Source organism: Sturnus vulgaris, chromosome Z, assembly GCF_052056855.1.
Source record: "Sturnus vulgaris isolate bStuVul1 chromosome Z, bStuVul1.hap1, whole genome shotgun sequence".
Classification (NCBI taxonomy): Eukaryota; Metazoa; Chordata; class Aves; order Passeriformes; family Sturnidae; genus Sturnus; species Sturnus vulgaris.
The window spans coordinates 12,432,258-12,451,529 of record NC_142283.1 but is presented as its reverse complement, the minus strand read 5'-3'; the positions used below and the strand labels follow the sequence as shown (position 1 = coordinate 12,451,529).

General features: G+C 39.8%; 2 protein-coding genes and 1 non-coding gene across 6 annotated transcripts in view; 2 read left to right on the top strand and 1 right to left on the bottom strand.

Annotated features, from left to right (window-relative positions):
• Positions 1 to 3,671: 3,671 nt before the first annotated feature.
• On the top strand, positions 3,672 to 6,480 carry LOC148219681 (uncharacterized). Of its 4 annotated transcripts, none has more exons than XR_015799187.1 (5): positions 3,672 to 3,893; positions 3,996 to 4,060; positions 4,793 to 4,906; positions 5,633 to 5,806; positions 6,287 to 6,480. XR_015799187.1 is itself a non-coding variant. In XM_088155826.1 (4 exons), the coding sequence occupies exons 1-3, from the start codon at positions 3,687 to 3,689 to the stop codon at positions 4,860 to 4,862; spliced, it is 342 nt and encodes a 113-aa protein (XP_088011952.1). In that variant the 5' UTR covers positions 3,672 to 3,686; the 3' UTR covers positions 4,863 to 4,906; positions 5,633 to 5,940. The 4 variants fall into 4 exon arrangements, 2 of the variants coding, with proteins under 2 accessions (XP_088011952.1, XP_088011953.1); XR_015799188.1 differs by having other exon boundaries at positions 5,610 to 5,806; XM_088155826.1 differs by lacking the exon at positions 6,287 to 6,480 and having other exon boundaries at positions 5,633 to 5,940.
• Positions 4,210 to 4,340, top strand: LOC148219682 (small nucleolar RNA SNORA13). The gene has a single exon (XR_015799715.1). It is a non-coding gene; the product is annotated as a small nucleolar RNA SNORA13 (small nucleolar RNA).
• Positions 6,481 to 8,140: 1,660 nt separating the features above from the next.
• EPB41L4A (erythrocyte membrane protein band 4.1 like 4A) overlaps positions 8,141 to 19,272 on the bottom strand; it is a 119,219-nt gene continuing 108,087 nt past the window's right edge. Inside the window, exons 19-23 of the mRNA XM_014877309.2 lie at positions 15,865 to 15,912; positions 15,202 to 15,270; positions 14,183 to 14,293; positions 13,157 to 13,238; positions 8,141 to 12,119 (exon numbers count right to left, since the gene is read on the bottom strand). Coding sequence (XP_014732795.2) covers positions 11,991 to 12,119; positions 13,157 to 13,238; positions 14,183 to 14,293; positions 15,202 to 15,270; positions 15,865 to 15,912 — 439 coding nt within the window. The 3' untranslated portion in view covers positions 8,141 to 11,990. The remainder of the gene's footprint in view (positions 12,120 to 13,156; positions 13,239 to 14,182; positions 14,294 to 15,201; positions 15,271 to 15,864; positions 15,913 to 19,272) is intronic.

Here is a 19,272-nt window from a genome sequence, read left to right as displayed (position 1 = left end):
GCCCTGTGGCTAAGTTGACAAACTGGAATACATCAACCACTGCGTGCTACTAGACAGTAGCTTAGCACAGATTCCCCATAAGAGGACACAAAGCTACAACAGGGCTTTGTATCAGAGCAGCTAATTCACAGCTGATAGCCATGCAAAATGTACAATAAATAATCTGAACAACAGGGCCAACTGCTGGGACAGAAGTGTCCTGACCTGGCAAAGCAGGACTCCCATTTTTTAACCTTCTGTTAAACCTCCCACATATTTAAATGTGGTATCAGTTTCTACCTCAAGAGGTTGTTCTTATCTACTAGATAACTACAGATTATTGGTAGTTATGCCTTCAATTTAGCATGTCCTGGTTTTCTGGGAACATTTGTAACAAACAAAGTGATCACAGACTCAGAGACTAGGAATTCAGATTCACTGCGATCTAGAAGAGAGGTCACGTTAAGTCATCCGAATTTAAATAATGTTGCCACTTTCCAGAAAATTCTAACCCTGCTAGAACTAAGTGAATCAGTTTGAAAAAGTAAATAAATCCAGCTGTGCAGTATCATCTCCTGTCCTTTGTAAACTCTGCCATTGATTATTTTTACTGTCTTGGAAGTTGTTTAGTAAGAAAAGAAACACAGGATGTGACCAATGTCCCTAAGCTATGTCTATGATATGAAACGCTTTGATCACAGTTTTCTCATGGTATATGATTGTTTCAGCAAGTTTACAGATTACACCAAACCGAAATGCTTGAGGGAAGGGATTCTTTTGAGTGACCTCGACAGGCTTGAGGGCTAGGTTCACAAGACTTGGTGTTACTCAGCCTGGAGAAGGCTACAGGCAGACCATAAAGCAGCAAATTTTCAAAACTTAAAGGAGGCTTATAAGAAAGATATAGACAGGCTTTTTACCAGGGCCTGTAGTGACAGAACAATGAACAATGGTCTGAAACTAACAGAGGAGAGATTGAGATTGACATAAGGAAGAAATTCTTTACGTTGAGGATGGTGAGACCCTGAGTCAGATTGTCCAGAGAATCTATGGATGCCCCTATTACTGGAAGTCTTCAAAGCCAGGTTGGTGCAGCGGCTTTGTGCAACCTGGTCTAGTGAAAGATTCACTTGCCAATGGCAGGTAGTTTGGACTAGCAGGTCCCTTCCAACCCAGACCATTCTGTGACTTTGTGACTCAGTAACAACTAATGGGTCACCTGAAGTGACCACGTTTTTCATACAATTAGTCAATTAGTGTTCTATAGTTGGAACATTTTTTCATTTATTTATTCGAGTTCTCCTGTATCCCCAGGCATAAATAATAAATGTCACAGACGCTTAAAGTTTTTTCTTCACTATGCTGTTCACTTAGATAATCAAAACGCAGTTTCATTTGACTTAAACTTCTGTCCAAGAAACTGCCCCTGAACTGCAAATCAACACTTGACTGTATCAGTAATACAGAGTAACAGATCTCCACTGATTTAATAGCTTGACTGTCAGCAATAATCTTATCCGTGTCCCTCCAAGACCACAATTTTTGAATTTTAAGTATCACTTTACTCAAAGTGCTGAGCTTTATGCATGCCTAAGTTTTGCTTGAGGCAATGCATAAGACAATCTTCCTCATGTAAAAAGCTGAATTTCAAATGACAAGCCAAAGCTATTGCAGGTGAATCTAATTAAAATTAATGTTGATGTTATTTCAGTTTGTGCTATAAACAGCACTAATCTACCCTGTTTTAGACAGGTCTAAGCATAATGATGCAAAAACTAATTTCTGTAAAGCAAACTAATGCTGCACCCCTGTACCTATGTAGCCTTTCCCAGAAGGTCTAAGTGGTGACATCTGCTTGCCCCTTAACTTTTTCTTTTATTTATCTTAATTCCTCCTAACTGTCTGGGCTGCAATGAATCCTGCCTCTTTGCCTGGGTACTAGGCAGCCTTTTCATGACCTCCTGTAATTTAGCTAAGGCGTCACATTACAGGCTGTTCAGGAGAAGTGACTTGGCAACTCTGCCTTCCAGACATTATCTAAGTGTTTCCTCTGATATTCCCAGGTAAGGAGGAGCCCCAAGAAGCAGAGCAAGGCGGGTAAGAGAGCTGTACAGGTTTCTCTATAGTTAGCACTGGCCTCAGTCTGCTCTTCCCTACAGACAGTGCCGGTTTATCCTTCTGGTGTACCTGCCCTGCTCAAGTTCCCCTTCTCACAGGTTTTCAAATGTGTGAACGCCGCCACTTGCAGGGTCAGGTAAAGTGAAAATGTGTACTCAGAGCTGAGCTTCTGCCAGCCTTCAAGCCTAAATATCGAGGACCATCACAACTTCCAGCGGGAACTGAGGCCGGTTCCACTCTCCATGTGCTCCCGGCAGAGCGGATAGCGTTATAAATGAGAGACGAAAGTCTCGATATTCAGCAAAATTTAGGTCGTTTTATTTGATACAGAAAGAGCAAGCAGCACTGGGGAACGTGAGGGGTCACCGCCCACTCCACGCTCCACCCAACCTTGGTTTGCAGCCTCTTCTTATACTGTGGGTTCTCGTTGTAATCAATAATTTTTGGATTTTTGTTGTCATAAGCAGTGGTGGTTGAATAAACATCCTTACACAAAGCCTTTGGGTGATAATCAGTCACAGATTGCCATCTGGTCCTTGTAGATAACCACCAGAGAAGTTCTGGGAGTCTGGTTTTTGGGATAGGCAGTATTGATCAGACAAAGGCAGGAAGGGCTTTTTGGGAAGTCCGATTTTGCAAGCTGGTAGCCGATACAACTTATTTGGAAAACATGACATAACATATTATAATGTAACATAATACAACATAATATAACATAACAAGGTGGTTTTAAACAGAATTATTTAATCATATAATTTTCTTTATCTAGTGTCCATGCTTCACTTCAGAGCTTAGTATTCTGGTTTATACAAACCCCAATGCTTTTGTGATTAACACGAATCTTTTATCAATTATCACAATAGCAAGACACTGCTGGAATGGATGTGGCCCATTTCGGCTCTCTGAATACAGACAAAGAGTTTAGAAAAGAAACACTGCTTATTCTGCAAGGGAGCAAAGTGGCGGCTTCTACAAATCAAGGGCACCAAAGGGCAAAAGGTCACAGCTTTTCCGCAGCAAAACATTCTCGGGTCACCTAATGCATGTTTATTTCTGTGATACCTTGCGAAATTCTTGAAACACAGCTCTTTTCTTTATTAAGCAACTCCTACTGCCTAAGTTATCTGGCGGCACTGGTTATGTTTACAAAAGGCGAGTGGAATTCAGCCTGGGGACAGACAATTCAACCTCAAGGCATCGCGACGAGCGAGCGATACTCGACAAGGCGGTGTTCCCGTGCAGCCACCTCACTGTAATGTGCCCCCGAAAAGACAAAGGGAACTCCGGGAACTTGCCCGCCGCAGCCTCCTCGCCGCCAGGGCACAAAGGACACCATGAGCAACCACAAAGGTCCAGGGAACACCGGGAGCTTCCACAAGGAACAGGAAACACCGGCAACTTCCCCTCCACAGCCCCCACACGCCTCGGCGGGCACGGAACTGCGCATGCGCACACAGCGGATGTGACCCTTGCCTCCCTTTCTGAGGTGCCTCTATCGCCGCGTTGAGACAGGGGGGAGAGCCGATGCTGATCTGCATCCCGGCGGCTTTCCCGGGCAGAGTCCCCTGCACAGGGCTCCTTCTGCGTGCATGGCCGAGTGTGCAGCCTCGCGTCTGTGGCAGACTCCGTACGCCGCCCGCTGCGCTGTGGAAGGAGGCGGCGCACGGCGTGTCCCCCCCTCTCTCGGGAGAGATGGTTCACCCCGCGGGAGGCGCGGCGGGAGCGGCGCGGTGCCTGAGGCGGAGAGGCAGTGCAGTGTGAAGTTGTGTTGGCTGCGGCGGCCTGTCCTCGAAATGGTGCATTTATCTCTAGTCTTTTTAGACTCCTTGAACTGTTCGTGTTTCTCCGTCGCTCTTTCAAATGTGTCTTTTTTTTTTTTTTTTTTTTTTTTTTTTCAGATGAAAGCAATGGAGTTGGTCATGGGCCGGAGCGTGCACCAGCATGACCAAAAGATGTCCAAAGAGTATGATATTCTTGGCTTCTAGTATTAAATGTTTGGTCTGTATAAAGTATTACTTAATTGTGAATTTTGACATATTTGTCAAGTAATTAATTGCTCTTAAGTAATTAATTTAATTTTGCAGAGGTAAAGAGTTGCCATACTTAAGTTTTAGCCTTTGTGTTGCCCATTCATTCCTGTCCAGAATGGATGTGGTGTCAAAAAAGGCAAACAGAAATTCTTGCTCAAACTGGTTTAGGGAGTTGTTTATGAACCTTCCTCCTCTGTTTTTGCAAGGACAAAAAAACCTGTAGAAGTAGTACGGTTGAGCAGCTACATAGTAGATTTTATTCTTCAATCTTTTAAAGTGGTGAATCTGATAATTATTAAAAGAGGAAAAGCTGAAGTTACAATGGACACTTCTAGCATTGTTTAGCTGTCCTGTCTGTCATGATCTTTACATCTGCAAGTAACTAATACATAACTTTCGAGGTTTCCAGCTGTGGGCTCTGGTTTTTCTATTGCAAAAATATATTTACAACTTAGTACTCAGGTATAGAAAAGATTAAAATCTTCTTAAAGGTGAAAAAATGTGCTTTGTTTTTGTAGATTTGTGGATCTGTTATTCAGTGTTGAATAATATGTTGTCTGCTCTTTTGCTGTGCTTTCCTTGATGCCCTTTTGAAAGTGTAAAAGTGTACTTTGATATTGCCAGATTTCGGCCAGAATGCTTGATGATAGGAATGCTTCTAACAGGTTTCTAGTGTGTTTAGCTGGAAGTTCAGGATCTCCCAGAGAGAGGCATGGTGAAAGCTGCCGAGCATGAGAGGGACATGTGGGAAGAAACCATCAAGTGCTGATTGCACAGCTGTGAGTAAAAATAATTCTTTGTACAACTCTATCCTGTAGCCTGCTTTTGCAATGAAACAGGCTTTCTGCTGAGAAGGAGGTTTGACACAGTGACTTCAGAGCAGAAATAAGAACTGAAACACTGAGAGTGAGATGACCCTGATGGTTGTATTCTTATCAACAAGTGGAAACTATAAAATAAAAAGTTTGGTGTGGGTGGCTTGTTAAATCAGTATGTAGTTGCCAGTGTGTCCGAGACAAGGACATGCTTTCTCATGTTTGCTTTTAGGAGTGTGATATTGTGGAGCAATTCAGAACACAAGGACTGAAAATGTTAAAATGCCTGACAGAACATGAAAGCTTGGAATCTCATATAATATATAATATATATATATTATATATATATATATTTTATATATATATATAATAGTTGCTGCTTCACTGTAAAGTTTGGAAAAGCCAACACTATTGAAAAGCTGAGTAGTGCAAATCAGCCCAAAATTCATTAGTACAACAAGGTGTTAATAAAAATTGCATGCACTATCAAATCTTTATTTGTTGCTTAGACTGTGATTTGTGTAACGTACATACTCAAGGGTGTGACAAGTAATACAGGTCTTTGAAGCCAGGAACTTCTAGGTCAGTACTGGAAATCTGGTGTAAGAATGATCCAGTGCTACATCACTGTAGTTTTTGTTTGGTTTGGTTTTGGTTTTTTTTTCAGGAGAAAATATAATTAATCTTCAGAAGCGATGAAACTCCTTCAAGTTGGCCATGATGCTGTTGAAAATTAATGTGAAAATCTGCTTGAGCAACATAGATGCACTTTACCACTACTGCTGGAAGAAAATGAGCCTGTGAAATCCATCCACACCTTCTGCACCCCAGGCACTGGGGGCTTTTGCAGGGCTGAAGAGTAAGGTGGGCACTCTTTGTATGAACCTCTTGGGCACTGGGAAAGGAAATGTTCATGTAATCCATCATTAGTAATGTGTCCAGTAACAGGGCTGATGCTTGTTTTCCAGCATAAAATTATTAAATCGTGTATTATTGGCTTACTGTTCCCAGAGTGTTTTCTAATGCACAGTCATATGCATTAGTACTCTTCTGTTAGTACTGCAGAATTTTCTGTTGATTCCCACTAGACAGAAAGTGTTATTACTGCTACCAGCTTTACGTTGCCATCTGAATTCTTGCTTAGGTGGGCAGAAGGCCTCTCCTGCAGTCAGGCTCCTTAAAAATTAGATTTGCAGATTTTACCTTTTTGCTTTTTGCCAAGGTATGAGGGGAAGCTCATCTTTGTAATTTTATATTAGTGTTGTGGATTTAGAGTATGTTACTGAGAAGAGCTGTGTGCTACATGTGTCCAGTCTCACAAAGTATGTTTATTTTCTTCCTTAGGAAAAGTTGTTAGAACCAGCCTGGAAACACTGCCTGTCTATGCAAACACTCCTCCCTAAGAAACAAAAAACTATTCAAAAGATGGACTGTTAAGCCTCCATGTTGTAAGACAGAGTGCATTTAACTGCGTTGTGGCAGTGTCTGGTAATGTTTATATAGACAAAAAATAAAGACATATGTGTCTATTCTCAGAATTTCTGTCTTTCCTAAACTTTAGTAACAATTGCTTCTGTTTGAGTTCAGACTTCCTCTTAATTGTGGGAATACCAATGCACCCCTGTGGGTGAAACAAAGCCTAAGAGCTACTAAGTGTTTGGGATGTGATGACTTAAGCCATAGTCTCCTGTAGTATTTGGAGATCGGTTTGGCTGAGATGTGTATTGTGGTGAGCAAAAGTAGAAATCTAAAAAGTAGAAATTCAGCAAACCAGGGTTTAAAAATAGCAGGAAAGGTGTTTATCCGACATGGAGAATTGCAAGTTTGGTTTATTATCACCTTGCCCAGCTACAGCATGTGGTACTTCAGTATAACTTGGAGTGAAATAATCTTGACATAATTAGGATTGCTGCTTATTTTTCTAGGAAGATTTAACATGATTTATCAGAACAAATATTTAAATTTTGAATCTTCCAGTGTCTGATTCTTCAGTACTGAATGTAAACATGCTACTGATTCTAAGTGTAAGGTTGTTTTTCGTTTATCAAGAGAGAAGGAGGTTTAGACAAGAGTAATTAATTTTTACTGATCCAGCATGTCATTATGGGATATACTTGAAAGTTTAGTGTTTTTATTAGGGATTACATTCCCTGAAGATACCATCTGTTCGGGAGTTCTGCTCAGGGGCTGTTGAAGTGTAAGACTGACAGAAGTAGCTTTTAAAACTTTTTAAAAAATCTCAAAAGCAACAGCTAGTCCAGGATTTGGTGATTGGTATCTACAATGTTAATTACCTTTCAACTAAAAAAAAAATGTAGGACCAACCTTTAATGTGTAATACAGGTGTTATAGTGGGGTAGAACAAGGAAAAAGTGAGGTAGAGGGAGCAATAGGTGGGTGCAAGGGTCACAGATTACTTAAATAATGCTGGTAAATGTGAAGTACGATGTTAAACATTAGGGCTGCCTTTTATTTTGTATGACTGGCTAACTGAATTGCACCTTTGAAAAAAAATCAGACTAAGAATCTGCTCTGCTATAAGGATCTCTGACGACTATAAAATCTGAAGAGAAAGGATTAGGAATTTGTATTTTAGACCAACCTATTACATGTACTGAAGCCTTGCTTTGCAGGAATGAGGTGGACATCATGTGTTCCTGGGAAGTAGAAAAGAAAATCTTTTGGACTTAGGATTTTTTTGCTTTTGTTTCTGCTTTATTAAACTCCTTTATCTTGACCCGCAAGGATTTTTTTCCATGTAATTCCTCTCCCATCCTGTTAAGGAGGGGAGTGATAGAGCAGCCTGGAGGGCACCTGGTGTCCAGCCAAGGTCAACACACCACAGCTCTTACTCAGGAGAACAAATACAGGAATAAAAAGAGACACATTAAGGAGAGAATATCTGCCACACTGACTCTTGTCTCCGTGTGTTTGGTTTGACAGCTTGTGTAGTCTGCTGTTGCTCTCTTGTGATTTTTAGGTGAGAAAGGAAACTGGTATAGATGTGCAGTAGAAATGCAAAGCTTACACTGACAACTTCCTGCTGCAAGATAAAATACTTAATCTGGAGAAGCTGTATCCTCAAGTGGATTTTAATTGGTACTACACCTGTTTTTACCAGATGGTGTCAAATGAATCTGTGTTTCTGAGGGCTTTGCTCCTTTGTGTAATGTAAATAAGACACAGGCAACCATGCAATGGCCTAAAAATTCAAGTTTTACTTGACTTTAAGGAACCTGGACACAAGTATTGACACAGCCATCTATCAAACTCATTTTAAAATAAAGCACACAGTTGCTTCATTAATACCTAATGTACATGGAACAAATGTATCACATTGGTATGTTCACATATGTTGTCTTCAAACACCTTTCTAGGGAGTTTTGAATTAAACCAATCTTCCCAAAAGAAAACATGCTGTCTCTTCAGTTCATATCCACCTGTATAAAGGGAATGAATTTGGCAACTTAAATAGTAATGACTTTTCAACAAACATCATCAATATCATGAGCTTGATTAGAATGCAAGTTGCAGAGTTAATGATACCGGTAAGAGGTGCAGTGTAGAAAACAGCAGGTTCAAGGCTAGTTCCTAATGGAGGAAACCAGACAACTAAGCAAGGGAGCCAGTACAGGATATACAACAATGTTTTTGTGCTGTGGATAGCAAGCCCTCTTTATTGTATAAAATACATGTTTTGCAAAAGGTTGTACAGCTATGTTGTAACTGTTGCTAATTAGTGAGAGTTCTATAACTTACAAATACTTAGCACTTATGGAAGTCTCAGAAGAGGTAAAGGCAGAGGCACAAAGTTAAAATCATTAGCCTGAGATCAATTCCCCAGGGTAAACTTCCTGACACTTATCATCTCATGTCTTTTGCCTGACTTACCAGGATGTAGAAGTATTTTAGACTGACATCCAGACTCCAGATCTGAAAATGCAACTGCCTCTAGGCAGTGAATGCCCAGGAGAGCTGGGGAAGGGTAGCAACAGTGGAGAGGGCAAGGTGTAACTCAGAGCTGTAAGAGCCTGGTCACTCAGACATGTAGAGCTGGTTTAGGTCTAGAAGGCATAGTTGTGACACAGTAAGTACTTTCAGCGATTGATCACTAGTGTGTATCTCTCACAAAAATAAAAAGATCTTAAAAAAGGTGCTTTTCCTCAAATGATTGAAGAAAAGCTTGAAGGGAAAGGAAGATCACATATATGAAAGAAATTTGTTTTTCTGTACTGTTAGCTGACAGTGATGTCCTTGTTGCAAGTTTTGCCTTGTTTTGGCACAACAAAACATTTCTATATCCTTATATATCATTATATCCTTATACTTTCGTGGACACAAAACTGGATTGCAGTGGCCCAGGTTTACATCATTTTAGCCCATTGCTAAAAACCTGCTTCCTACATAGTCTCATCAGAGAGAAGAGACTCAAATCTAGGGCTCGCTCCATAAATTTCTCATTTAAATGCAAAAAAATCGGCTTGATTATGAAACAACTCTCCGGTGACTTGAGAATTGAAACCCTTCACTGTTAGACTAGACAGAACCTATTTTCTGATATGTGCAGTAAGGAAAGTAACTACACACTTGGCTGATGGTATCTAGCAATAACACACAAAAGGCCACAGGAAGATGAAAGCATACAGGAAAACATGAGGTTGGATATAAACCTTGATCAATATATAAAGATGGGCAAGATAGGTACACTACAGACAGATAATTCTCAACTAATAACTCAAATCCTCCTGCAGTAGTAGATAGATGCTACTCACCTGTGCCTGGGTAAGGACAGCAAACTAATAGTAATGATTTAGAAAGCAGCAAACTACAAGCAAGTGTGTAATGCTCCAAGTTGGAACACCTCAAAGGAACAAGGACCAGCTTTCACTGCAGACACTGTAACCAGTTCTTGTATAGTTTGCCATTTTTCAGTTGTCTTCCAAAAGATTGTGATGCTCTCCATTAAGCCATTTTGCCATAGTGATATTCCTTTTCCTAGTGGTTGGCTGGGATTTTATTGTGGTTTGGATGTTTTTTTGGTTTGTTTTTTTCGTTTTTTTGTTTTCTTTGGGCTTTTTTTAACTGTTGTTTATGACAGTACTACACAAGGTCATAAACATATCCTAAAGGATTGGAGCAATGACAATGAAACCGTTTTACACACTTACAAAACTGAGCAAATAGTTTAATCCAAGCCAGACAATGTCCTAGAATTAAATCCATAGTAAATTCAAAAAATTCTGAAGAACCTCCATGAAAATGGAATTTTTACTGCAGAGTTCTAACTGTCCTTCCCTTAGATTTTTTCACTGAGACTGTAGAAGCAGAGCTGTAAATGACCAAAGAAAAGTATTTATTAAGTGAATCTGCCTTCCCTGGCAGAATGCAGCACATCCCAACCTAGAGACCACTCCATACTGTGATAGGAATATACAAACTGTATGGCTGCAGCCCTGGCTAGTAACATCCACCAGACCACCTCAGATAATGAAACAATGAAGAATTAAAAAATGAAGTGGAAAATAAAACACATCATACAAATTTCGCTTACCAGTTTAGTCAGTTAAAATGAGTATTAGTAATCCCATGCTCTTGTAAAGTTTAACTTAGGCACCTTATGCTTACTCCAGTTCTCAAGCAGTTGCTTTTCTGACAGGGCTGCAATTCCCTGATGTTGCTTGGACTGGAAGACACAGGATCACTGCAAATCTCTGTGGGTTGTGAGGGTTGAGTGTAGAGAGGACAAACGTAGAAAGGCACATAAGCTGCTACAGCTGTTTACAACGCTGCTTGACAAATTCAATACTTAGTTCAATGACTTCACTTAGCAAAAATTACTTCCACAACACAAGGACTTTGCTAAGCTCCCTAGCAAGTCAACACCTGGAGGCTCATCCATGTGCTGATTGTGGACAAATGGGAGGCAGAGAAGTGACTTGAAGATATTTGTAAGAACTGATAGGACAAGAGGAGAGCCAGGCATCACTTCAGATATATATTAGAAGATAACCCACTCAGTGTGCAGCATCATTAAAACATAGTATTCCTACCATGACAATAGGAAAAAAAATTATAGTTATCATACCTGAAATACTGCCTTTGTCATTTTAACATAATAGAAATGGCTCAGAGAAAAGTGTCAGATTATTTTATATGAGAAATTAAGACAGACTTTACTAATGTAGATTAAAAAACAAAACAAAAAAACAGCTATTTTCTAGCTGTCTTAAATACTACTCCACAAGTTTCATTTAACCAGCACTGAAGTGCCTTGCTAAGCAGTCTTAACACAATGGGTCAATTTATATTCCCCAGTTTCCAGTGTGCTTTACTACAAGTTGGTAAATGTATTTCTCTGGTATGGAATGTTCATTTAAATAGTCCCACTACACAAAAGGACATTCAAAATTTAGAACACTTAAACCTGCCCAAAGCAAAATATGTCTGTATCACCTCTGGAACTCACTGCTACAGCATGTTACAGAGTCTGTTGTTCTTGAGCTAAAATGGGTTGAGTCAGAATTTGTATCAACAACACAAGCATCTGATATTGTGCTAGGCTAAAATAACCCTTGTAAGAGCTATCTGTCCTTATGTCTCAGGACATAAGTTGATCCCCATATAAATTGTGACAATAATTTCCCCATATCACACTGTATTGCACAATTGACCAAAAATATGACTATTTTACTTATCTAGAAGCATCTGGTCCTGATGATGTCAGTTAACAGTCACTTCTTGGAACAAGGCTATTCAGTTACAGAGCAGGCCATGAAGCCTGTTTTGTTGCAGCCATTTTTTTCGTTGTTCATTTTTTGGAAATGTAACTGCTGTTCTTTCAGTTTTGCAAAGACTTTTGGTTTTGGTTGCCTCACACCACTAGCATGATGTTGGTGATAAAACCATTGCTTGGTCTTCCCAGCAAGCAGGCTGCACTGCCAGGTGAAAGACAAGACCACCACGTCGACTTCAGTTCCTTCCCTTGCACACATAAACAAATTCTCACTTTCCAAAGACCAAAACCCATTAACCATCTTCAGTTCATCAGTCAAGTCTCCACCTTGAAGCGTGACACCTGTACAGTTTTTACAATCTTAGTGGCAGGTTTTCCATCAACATTATTGGTGGATGGCAGAGATGGTTCTTCTATTAGGCTGTCTTTAGATCCATTCTGCCTCTGAAGAGAATAAATTAAATATGTTGAAAAGATACAGCAGAATTTAAACACTATTTTGCTTACTGTTGCTATGAAAGCCTTAGGCTATGGGTATGGCAATTTATATATACATATATATACATGCATCAGGAATTTTAAAGTCTCTACATTTATTTGATCAAACAGAACTTTTTTCCCCTTTTGCCTCCTGCCAGCTGCTGCCCCTTTGTGCTATTGCCTATTCAGGAAGTGCCATGATTAATTGTTTGATATTTAGCAAAACACTGCAAGCAAACACTCACAAGGAATTAATGGCGAGGGAGCCTGGGGCAGAGGGAAAAGAGAGGTGTTTGTAAACACTGAACATTTTAACATTACTGGTATAGTAAGCTAGGTATCTGGAATTCTCCCTTCCATGATTTGTGTGTTTGTACAAAAGACTTGCGAGTACTTGGGAGTAAAATTTGTTTCTTACATTTTGAGCTCAATAAAACTATCAAAACTGAGAGATATGGTATGTAATATATGACGAAAGACAGTGATTAAGTTAGATCAACAATTAGTTAGATTCTGTCCTTTTTAGATGTCAATAGCCTAAAAATATTCAGTATTTATGGGGGGGGAAATAAAAGAAAAATAAAAGGAAAAGAAGCACTGTTTCAAGCCCAAGCAACAAAACTCTTCAGACAACCTCAAAAGAGGTGAATGAATGATGTGATTACAACTGCATCACAAACACATCTTCATAATTCAAGAAGTTGTAAAAGTCAGTTTTCCTTCTGGGAGGAGCAGAGATGCATCTTACGGAGGCATCAGATTGGGAAAGAGTTCTCCAGCAGCAGAGGCAGGTGTTGACAGGGACATATGCTACAGAACTGTATGTATTTTGGAATGCAATGTATAAGTGTATGTAAAATATAAAAATTCAATTCATACTGCTGCTGAAAAAATCTCATCTTTATTTTTCACTGAGAAACAAGGACCATCTTAAATAAGAATAGAACCCCACTTCTCTCTCCAATAAAAAGGAAAATTGCTAAGGATGTACAATCACTAACCTGTTGTGTCAGCTGGATGCTGAGACCTTTCCCATCTGAAGATCGTGTAACAGGCAGTGGAGGGACCAGATCAGTTTTGACACTGGAATTATAATATTACAGAATGGATATTGCTTTAATGAAACTATAACTGTGCAGAGGAAGAGCAATGAAACTGACAGAGACTGCTCTATAGACCTGAAAGGCTTTTGTCACCTGACGTGGGACATCTGAAAGGTGTCACGCTGATCCTCTGTGGGCGTGTTCAGGACATAGCCCATCCCATCCCTGTCTCCTCCTGGTCTTCAGAAGCAGCCCGAATTGAATCATAAAATGGTTTGATTTGGGAGAGACTATAAAGATCATCCAGTTCCACCTCCTGCCATGGGCAGGGATATCTTCCACTATCCCAGGTTGCTCAGAGCTCCATCTAACCTGGCCTTGAATACTCCTAGGGATGGGGTAGCTACAGCTTCTCTGGGCAGTCTGTGCCAGGGCCCAGCCACCCTCATGGAAAAGACAAGTCTCACCTGAAATCATGGGTGTGCCACACCTCCTTCAGTGTGCTATCCAGCTAAAACTAGCCTTCGAGGTGGGGACTGCTTTTCATATTTTTATGGCCTTGCTGCAACTGAGAATGGGGCTATTGGGGGTTGTACTAGAGTTGCCATGAAACAAATTACAGAGCTAACAGAGACAACATCTTAACTCTATCAACGATGAAGTGATCTGGAAAGCAACTCAGGAATTCTCATCCCCTGAGCAACTTTATGATCTACCACTAAATACCAATACAGGTTTATTTCAGCCTTTCCAGTTTTTCCTCCTTCTAAATGGATCAAGAAAGCCGCTGTGGCTGAGAACAGACCATAAATGGTTTTGGAGTTGTTTCATTCATGTTTAGCTCTGAAGACATGCTACTTAGGGGGTTGCCTGAACTCTGTGCCACCAACAAGCCACATGTATGCTGCTTCTCACCACCACGATCTTTAAACAACTCTAGGGCTGCACTGCACTAGTTCAGTGCTAATAACCATGTTCACATACTTCACTTCAGACAGGACAGATCTCTCCCCATCGGAGCACTGGGACCGCCGGTACTGCCGGTAGCTGCGAGGGGAGTGCGAGTGCCGGATGCGGATGGGGTCACCTTGAGTCCTAAGAGAGACACAGAATTCACAACAGGGGCGTGGTAAACCAGATCTTTGGCACAAAGCATAAATCCAGCAGCAGACTGAGCGGTGCTCCCATATCTTACTGAAGTGTAACAGATGGCATCTTGCACTGGCTGAATTTAAAGGGCTGAATGTAAAGGGTTGTTGCTTCTTTTAGAAGTCTGTACTTGGAATTCAAGCTCAGTGTTTTAGGAGAGCAGATGTCACAAACTGGCATGCCCATGTTTGAGAATGAAACTTTAATAAGAATGCATTAATTTACACGTCCTTAACATCAGCCTTTTCTGCCTAGTGGTGTTTGGGAGCACATTATAATGCAACCTAGGATCCCATTTGTGCCACATTCAGCTGCTTGCACTGACACATGGAATCCCAAATGGGCAATTATCACACTGAAATGGACATTCGTTCTTAAGGAAATAGCTATGCCGTGGCAGCTGCCCATGACAAGCCAGAGAAGAGATTGCAGAGGTCAAAGAGTTCCTTGGATGATCAGAATATGTAAAACAAAGAAAAAGCTAAAAAAAAATAAAAATAAAAAAAAGGTATTTTCTTTTCTTGCTTGCATTCACTTCTTTCTGGTTCTGTAGTTTATAATATAAAAAAGATTCATGGCTAGCATAGGGAGACATACAGAACATACAGGTTCATGAGTGTGAGGGAGAGACTAGGAGAGATTAAGATGATATTTTTTTTCTTCTTTTGAAAAGGAAAAATCTTTGCTTTTAAGATTAAGTATCCCTACCCACCCCATCCTAGGGGAGTGTTTGGAAAATATATGAGGTTATAGATTATGTGTAAACCCATTCCTATTTCAGCATGACAGAGTTCACAGTAAAGTAAGAAAAGTGGGCTTTTATATTCACAAAAAAAAATCTGACATAAACTCACTCCACTTTAGTGTATGGAATTTCTTTCAATTGCTCCTCAGATAGGCCAGATGGATCCACAAGCTCCTTCCTATAAAGGATTAGGAAAAGTAAAAAATGTAACAGTAACTTTGAAGTGCAAAAAGGTTTATTATATGGGGCTACAAAGTTTTACTAAAACAAGCTGTTGTCAGCCCTGAAGCTATCTTGACTTCGAAACAGGACACCTATTTTGAAATAAGTGTAACTTCACCCTGATTGCTTCAACTGCATGTTGCATCCTGTTCCACCTTCCTCTCACCTCCATGCAAATCTAATCTTGTTGCTTTACAATATCATGAACATTCCGTGTGCTAAACAGTGAATAAATATGCTTTGGAATTGCTAAATATCTTCCTAAGGGGTAATGGGGTGTCATGCTAAAAGCATCAATATTGACATTTTGGAAGACACACGGGCTCTAATCTCTAAAATGGTGTATTGTTCTTTAATAATTCATTTACATACATTGGTCGTCTTTATTTGGTGTATGCAGTTACCTGAGTATCTTCTACACACAGGAGGTCATTAACATATACATAATTTACTGAAACTAAACCAGTGTAGTGCCACAACAGAGGGGACTTGAATAGCTACAGTAAAAGCAAACCAAGCATCTCTCAGACCCTGCAAAGACCATACTTACTGAATATGTTTCCACAATTCTTCTTTAGCTTGTACATCTGGGCTTCTCCTATAAATATCAACACAGACAACAAAGGCTCAGCTGTGACAATCATCATCTGATACGTTGCTGTTCAAATAATTTTAAACAGCAGAGACCCCGCACAGAAATCATGATAAATGTAATCCACCAGTGACTTCAATTTTAAGGTTTGTTATCTCAGAAAATGCATTAAACTTCATCGCTTTATTTCAACTGAAAAGTCATTTCTTGAACGACAGGCTCTCAATCACAATTCCAGTTCCACCAGCCTTCAGCAAGAGTGTACATAAAATACAAACAGCAGAATTCCCCAAGCCAAATCACTGCCCAGTCACTGCCAACACTTATTCCTTCAAGGACAACATGTTTTGGAATAACATTTCTGAAAAAGGCTCTCAGAAATGTCCTGTGGCCACAGAGCCCTTGGTGGGCAGAAGGAGGGACAGGCCACAGATCAGTAATCCCAGCCATTCCCAGTGGACACCAGGAAAGACCTGTGGCTCCACTGCAATCACAGTGCAGTCCCTCTCTCTCTGGACATCTCCAAAAAGGGTTTCTGCTCAATTTATTTATTTTTGGGGTCTAGTAAAAAAAAATCCCACGAACAAACTAATCAAACCAGCAACTATGTCTACTCATGCACTAATTATTTTAGCAAGCATTTAATTCACATGCAAAGAACTTCCCAAAAATGGTAATCTCCCTGTGGCAGACTTAGAGATGTAGAAAAGCAAGCCTGAGGGGCATGTCTTGCATTTTCTACTGAATCACAGAACAGATGTTTTTAACTATTTAGAACCCCTTTATTTTTACTTTTCCTTTTCTATTGCAAGGTTAGTGTGAAACCACTGCTGTTGTTTAAACTGCACCTAGAATTCACCCAAACCCAATCAGATTAATAGATTAAGTAAAGATTTTAGACAGTGGCATGGACCACATTTGCATGGAGAGATAAGATAGCTCTTTTCTTTGTCATTATATAAGCTCAGTGACAACAGCTAGATGTTCTACATCATCTAAGATGTGAGGGATGCAACTTTTAAACACATATGGCACACATAAACATGCCCAAAGTTTCTCAGATACTAAGTCTTACACCACAGGTCTTACGGCCTGATCTTTTTTTCCTCTTAGACAAAAAGGCCTATTATATGCAAAGATGCTTTATGAGGGATATAATCCAAATTTAGATGCAGATCAAGGAGGACAGAGATCTGCATTTTTGCACCTCTAAATGGGCTTTCCCCTGCCCAGAGACAGAGATGCATCAGAAATAATTCCAAGCTGCCCTCTTCCATTAACAGTTTAACTGTTTTGTTATTTTACCATTAACATGTTTGACTTATTTCCAGACTTCAGCCTAGAAATAATATTCAGAGGCGTCTATATTGCAGTAAACACTAGACAGCTAATGTAAAGGCAGAATATTTTGGGATGGTAATGTTTTGGGGTACTTTTTAGATTTTATAGGAGTGGAAGTACTAGGAGATACTATTTGACTATTACTCCTTCTCCTTTCTTGCATTTACTTCTCTTTATTACATCTGTCCATGCTGCTTTTAACTCCCTGATGCAGTAAATGCAATGGCATTTAAGAGCCTTTTTGAACCCCTCAGTTTTGAACTGATTTCTGCCCCCATGAAGCTTCCTGCTCACAAAATAGCAGCTGCAAACCCTGCATTCACCCTGGGGCTGGAAAGATAGGCATCCTCTTCTGAGACTGAATAATCAGACAGTGGGGGATGTGAAAGCTCCCTGGAAAATGCCAGCTTCTCCAGGGAGGCTTTGTCATGCTTACAAGCCCTAGTTTGCCCGAGGAAGCAAAGCCCCAAGGTCACTCCCTAACTCAGGACCCATACAAAGCAGGGTATTGTGCACACCATTGACCCATTTGATCAGCTCATGGCTTTTACTTATTCATGGAAATACAGCAGTTCAGGACCTGGCCTTAAGTCTCAAGTATCACAAAGCATCGTGTAAAGCCTCACCAATAGTAAGAAATATTAATGTGGGGAACAGCATGGAAAGAGAGTAGTTAAATAAGAAGACACCTTAATTTTTCCACTTTCTAGGAATTGTGCCTCCTGCTTTCTTGACCAGTTCCAGGTATTTTGCTGTGTGATCTCTGCTATTTTCCCTCTTTCCATCCCTCCAATTACACTACTAATAAAGACTTTGCTGTACAGTACCAATTTAACAGTATGGCATCCTATGAAAAAAAAAGGACTAAATACAATGACTCCTCAAAGCAAACTTCTCTTAGAATTCACATAATGCAATTAGTTATCTTCCATCTGTTTAAGAAGTGTTACCATACTGGGATAACCTTACAGCATTTATTCAAGTTAGCTCCCCAGCAAAGAATATAAAGAAATATGATGCAGATAATGTAACTTAATTAAGGCATTTTCTTTCCAAAGGCCTGTTCTCACTTCCTTTGAAAGTAAAATGACAGAAATCTTACAAAAAGAAAGGTGAAATGTAAGATGAAATGTAGGTACTGTATATACTGCATAAGAAATTCAGGTTTGTATGGTTCTTAAGAGCCTGCAACAAAGCAATTCTTCTGTGAAATCTTTAAAGCCAGGTCACAATCCCCCTTTTACTTTGTTTTCATCTTTTTTACTGTGAATTTTTTTAGAACTCACAGTTTTGATATATAGGACTCAGATTATCCTATCTCAGTAGCTGAATCAATACCTTCTGTACAATGTGCATGCTAATCAGTTTCTCTAATACACAAGAAATCTAATGGGAATTGCCAGTAAGTGATGAATCTCATGGGGGTTTTTCCTTTATTTTTTATTTTGTTTGCATAAGCTGGAACAGCTCTACACATTAATAAGGTCTACATTATTTTTTGTGCCTACATCTGCACCCTTATTAGTATTTCAGTTTGAGTCACAAATGCTGAATTTAAATAGCCATGGAATTTTATGGCCATTCTTCTTAATTAGAAAAAGCCCTTTGGCTACACAGATGTTTTACACGAACTCTTGAAAATAAACCCTGTGGAACTAGAACTGGGAGCTCTCTGCATTTGCTGATTCCTTGAGGAGAAAGAAAGGTCAAATTCCTGTCAAACACTTTTATTCTCAAGACCAAGGAGTCACCACCTTGCCACCACAAATGATTAATATTACTCATTATCACACAAATGAAATGCACTCTGCCAGGCACAGTAACAAACATTTCAGCCACTACTTCACATATCCAAGAGGAAACTCTAGTTACAAGTGCAATAATGGACTTACTGTGAAAGAATTACCTGTTCTACTGAATTTAAGGTTTTGTATCAATTTTTAAATGGGCAAGTTGAAATGACCAATTGACAACATTTAAAACCAAAATAGCCATAACCTATAGAATTATATTTCCTTTTCTTCT

What these genes read in the sequence shown, in the direction of transcription:
- LOC148219681 (XM_088155826.1), top strand. Translation starts at nt 3,687, where the DNA reads ATGGCCGAGTGTGCAGCCTCGCGTCTGTGGCAGACTCCGTACGCCGCC. An exon ending in GGCGGCCTGTCCTCGAAATG is followed by an intron (nt 3,894 to 3,995) that starts GTGCATTTATCT and finishes TTTTTTTTTCAG; the next exon opens with ATGAAAGCAATGGAGTTGGT. An exon ending in GACCAAAAGATGTCCAAAGA is followed by an intron (nt 4,061 to 4,792) that starts GTATGATATTCT and finishes TGCTTCTAACAG; the next exon opens with GTTTCTAGTGTGTTTAGCTG.